The sequence below is a fragment of the Octodon degus genome, unplaced genomic scaffold (assembly GCF_000260255.1).
Source record: "Octodon degus isolate 3935 unplaced genomic scaffold, OctDeg1.0 scaffold00098, whole genome shotgun sequence".
Lineage (NCBI taxonomy): Eukaryota > Metazoa > Chordata > Mammalia > Rodentia > Octodontidae > Octodon > Octodon degus.
The window spans coordinates 4,281,497-4,286,597 of NW_004524674.1; the positions used below are offsets into that span (position 1 = coordinate 4,281,497).

Below are 5,101 nucleotides of genomic sequence, written 5' to 3' on the forward strand. Positions count from 1 at the left end.
ACACAGCTTGGACTCATAGTGATCCTCCTGTCTCAGCCTCTCCAGTGCTGGGTTCACAGGTGTGAGCCACATCACCACTTTGGTGGCTGGCACTGCACACCTGGGTTTCCAGTGCCAGCACAGCATGGGAACCTCAGGATCAAACCCAGGTCCTTGTGCTTGCCAGGCAGGCACTTAGACTGCCGAGCTATCTCCTCAGCCCCAGAGCAAAGTTTTATTAATCTTGAAATATCTTTTTTTCCTATTGTTTTATCATTATTGCATTTAATAGATATTTACTGTACATCAATTTTATTCATCTGTCTATCTTATTATTGCAAATCTGTCTTATATTGCTAAGGGTGGTATAGTGGTAGCCTTTATTTATTCGTATGGTGTGGCAATGTCTAGTTAATGCTTGAGCCAGTAAAAAAAATTGACAACTCCCTTTCAGACATGACTGCCATCGTCTAGTAATTTACCAAAATGACAAACACAAAGGGAAAGAGGGAGGAACCCTGGTATATGCTCTCTAGGCCTTTTAGAAAACTCAGGGCTGGACCAGGGAGATGTCTCAATAGAATAAACACTTCCCTAGCAAGCACAAGGGCCTGAGTTCAATCCCTGGTTCTGCAAAAATAAAAAATCCTCAGGGTTGTTCCTTGGTTATACATATGGGAATGCACAAAAAAGGCGATATTGTACACATCAAGGGAATGGGTACTGTGCAAAAAGTAGTGTCACACTAATGTTACCATGGAAAGACAGGAAGAGTCTACAGTGCTACCCAGCATGCTGTTGGCATTGTTATAGACAAGCAAGTTAAGGGCAAGATACTTGCTAAGAGTATTAATGTGCATATTGCACAAATTAAACACTCAAAGAGTTGAACTAGCTTCCTGAAACATGTCAAGAAATATGATCAGAAAAGGATGGAAGCCAAAGAGAAAGTCCCTGGTTCAACTGAAGCGCCAGCCAGCCCCACCCAGAGAAGCACACTTTGCGAGAATCAGTGGGAAGCAGCCTGAGTTGCTGGAACCTGTGCCCTATGAATTCATGGCACAAGCTGGGGATGGAGCTCTGCCACTCAGCACCTAAACAGTGGTTAGGTGTTCTAGGCCCTACTTAAAAACAAAAAATTGCCCTGGGTTTTTATTTATTTATTTATTTTAGACTCACTATGCAGTTTGGGCTGGTCTTGTGCTCACTTTTGTAGCCCCCAGGCTGGTCTAGAACTTACAGCGATCCTCCTGTCTCAAGTGCTGGGATTTCAACTATGCGCAACCATGCCTGCTTAGGATGGTTTTCTTTATTAAACAGAAACAAATATTTGAAGCAGATTTTCCTTATACCTAGTTAATTGTGTGGTCTTTATTCTTCAATGTTTTTCTGGCTGAAAGGTATTGCTGAGGTATTGTGTAGGTGTATACCCACGTGGCCGAATATTTATGAAACATTTATATTGGCTTGAAGATCCAGTAAATCAACGTGGGGGAAAGATGTATCAATGAAATGGAAGTCACTATATGGCAATTCAGTGAAATAAATTGTTTAAAGCACATACACACAAATACCACACACACACACACACACACACACACACACACACACACACAAGACAATTGAAATGAATAGACACTTCTCAGAATAAGAAATACAAGTACATGAAAAATACATAGAAAAATGTTCAACATTTCTGGTCATTAGAAAATGCAAGTAAAACCAACACTGAAATTCCACATTATAAAGAAAGGCAGCCACCAAACAAACCATCAAACAAACAAATACCCTAAAGAATAACATATGCTGGCAAGGCTGCTGGGAATAAAGAACGCTTTACTATGTTTGGTAGGAATACAAACTATCGCAACCACTATAGAAATCACTATGGAGGTTCCTCAAAAACCTGAAATTAGAAATTGCATTCAACCTAGCTGTTCCCCTTCTAGGTACATACCTAAGAGAGGTAACGACATCATATTACGGTGATACACACACATGCGTGTTTACAGCAGCACCACGCACAGTAACCCAATCCTGGAAGAAGCCTGTGTGTCTATCAATTTATGAACGGATAAAGACAATGTGTTTTTTATAGCCAGTGAAATACTACTCTGCCAAAAAGAAGGATACTTTGAGTTATTTGTAGGAAAATGGATGGATCTTGAGACCATCCTACATGAAATAAATCAGATCCACAAATTCAAATATCACATGGTTTTTCTTGTATGATAAATTCAGAGGATAAATAATTTAAAGAACAAAATAAGATAGATAATAAGAAACAGGGCAGTAAGTCTTTGGTGAAGGAGACCAATAGAGGGCTTACGGGGGAGTTAAAGGAGGGGAGAGGAAGCAAAACAATGATGTGTTACATACCTGCATGAACTCTCCACAATGAATGTAATTATCATGTACTGCAAACATGTACTAAGAAAATTTTAAACAGATGAAATATTCTAAGAGCTGGCTATAGCAATAGCTGACCAAGACACCCACTTTTCTGCAACACTGATGGAAGTCCTAGCCAGAGCAATTGGGCATGGGAGAGAAATATAAAGGGCATCTTCACTGGAAAGAAGTCAAATTATCACTGTATATAACATGATTTTATATGTAGAAAAATCCCTAAAACTCCAAAACTACTAAAATAAATGAATTTAGCAAAATTTCAGGATATATTTTCTTTCTCTTCTGCTTCTCCTCCTCCTTTTCTTTCTCCTTCCTCTTCTTATTTTTTGCCTTTTGGAACAGCGTCTTGCTATGCAGTTCAGGCTGCCCTTGAATTCCCTTTGCAGCCCGGGCTGGTCTCCAACTCTCAATGATCCTCCTGCCTCATCCTCCTCATCAGTGCTGGGACTACAGGCATGTACCAGATACATGTTGATTAAAGCACTATTCAAATAGCCAAGAAATGGAAACACTCTGTCCATCAACTGATATATGGATAATGTTGTAACTCAAAAATGAGGCAGGCTCAAAAGTTTAAAAAGTGCTTTATTTTAGCTAGTACCCAGTGGCAACACCCGGCACAAAGTGCCTAAGTGCACCCTGAAGGGGGGTGAGTGTGGGGTTTGTAAAGCTTAAAACCACAAAGCAGGTGGGGGACAACTTGGGGAGTTTAAGGAGACATGGCAGGTGTTGAGACTACATATGGTTAGAGGTCTGGAGAAGTTCTTGGAATTTAAGGGTGTAGGAACAGCAGTGGACATTTTTGGAACTCAAGGGTGGGGGGAGGGCTTGCAGAAACAGAAGTTCAGTGAGATAGGCTCACATTTTACAGCAGTTGACATGGAAACAGAAATTCTGTGAGATAGGCACACATTGTACAGCAGCTGACATGGTTCACTAAGACGGCACATACAGAACAGGATGGCGGTTCTTTGGTCAGGTTATAACAGACAAAAAAATGCAATACATGTGCACAGTACGATGCTATGCAGTCATAAAAAAGAATGGAATCCTGTCATTTGTGACAACATGGAGGCATTTGAAAGACATCATGTTAAATAAAACAAACCAGCCATAGAAAAACAAGTATTGCATGATCTCACATACACACAGTCTAAAAGGGGCGTGCTCATAGAAGCTAAGAGTAGAATGGTGGTTAGTGGTGTCCAGGGAGGAGAGGGTTGGAGAAGGCATGAGGGTGGTTGATCAGTGGGTAGTAACATACTCTTGGGAAGGAGGAGGAAGTCCTGGAGGACTAACACATGATGGTGGCTGCAGATTGTGTACTATACATTTCAAGAATTAGAGGAATGCATCTTGAAAGTGTTTGCCACAAAAAATGATAAACCTTTGGGGAGATAAATATGCTGAGCCCGACTTAAAACTTATGCACTACACACAGGTATCAAACATTACAGGTGCCCTTCTGATAGGCACAATACCTAAACTTTTGTTTAAAAAATAAATACTGAAAAGAAAGAAGAAAAAGTGTATGAGAAGCAGATCAGTCTTCTTTACTCAAAGCCTCTAGATCCCAAAGGAGGTGAACCTCGAGCGAGGACAGGGAGCGAGGAGCCCGGAGAGACACCCAGCACGGCTTTGCGCTGGGAATTAACAAGGAAGCAATCTGAAACTCTGAAAGATGATGCTACTAAACAGAAGGGAGGGGGCCCGGGAGATGGCTGAAAAGTTGCTGACTCCGGCCAATAAATTAAGCAAAGCACTATGAGAAAAGGAGCCCAAGTTCATCCTTATACTACAGCCTTTGAGACTCGTCCGTGCTCGGTTCTTTAATCTCATTCTGCATAGCAATCGCTCAGACTCATTCCCTAGTAGGATGGCGGGGTGGAGGGTGGCTCAGCTGATTGCTCTGGAAACCCTCTGGAAGTTACCTTGATCAACAAATAGGGATTTGCTGGGTACCTCAAATGGGCACCAGGGTACCTCACAGAACCCAAGGAAAAGAGCGAGCTGGGTTTCCCGGGCCTAGAGCATCCTTGAGGATTTAGTTTCAGGGAAGGGGAGCCTTCGGGCTGAGCAGATAAAGCAGTTTATCCGTTGCCATTTCGTTCGTTTTTCTTTTTTTCCGCCGACACCAGGGGATGCAGGCGGCTCCTTTCCATTCTCAACCAGTGGGTGTTGTCTGCTAGGAGAGTGGACCGCGCCTTCGGGGACCGAGAGGGCGTGGGCAGTCTGCCTCCGAGGGGTGGAAGCCGGGGGCGGCCGCGGGGCTTGGGGGGTGGCGTCTTGGGGGCCGGGTCTCAGACCCTATAAACTGCCAACTCCCGGAGTTCCTGGTCAGATCCAGGCGAGATGGGCAAGTACACAGTGCGCGTGGCCACGGGGAGCTCGCTCCTGGCGGGCTCTGGCAACTGCGTGCAGGTGTGGCTGGTGGGCGAGCACGGAGAGGCGGACCTCGGAAAGCTGCCGCCGCAGCTGCCCGGCAGGGTCAGTGCAGACCGGGCTGGGCGCGGGGTGCAGTCGGGAGGGGACCGGAGAGGAAGGCGGGAAGCAGCGGAGCGCACCGCTGGAGCGGACGCGGCGGGGCGCGGTTGAGGACAGAGGAAGCTTGGCTCTTGCCGCCGCGTGCTCTTCCCTCCCGCTGTCCCCATCTCCCGGCTGTGTTCCAAGGGATGCGCCCACCTTCTCTGGGGTTCTCGGAGCGCGCTGC

General features: G+C 44.9%; 1 protein-coding gene across 1 annotated transcript in view; it reads left to right on the forward strand.

Moving 5' to 3' along the window:
• The first annotated feature begins 4,743 nt into the window (after window positions 1-4,743).
• The window catches only part of LOC101563154 (arachidonate 12-lipoxygenase, epidermal-type-like), a 107,187-nt gene continuing 106,829 nt past the window's right edge, over window positions 4,744-5,101 (forward strand). The window contains exon 1 of the mRNA XM_012516263.1: window positions 4,744-4,878. Within this exon, the coding sequence (XP_012371717.1) occupies window positions 4,744-4,878 (135 nt within the window). The remainder of the gene's footprint in view (window positions 4,879-5,101) is intronic.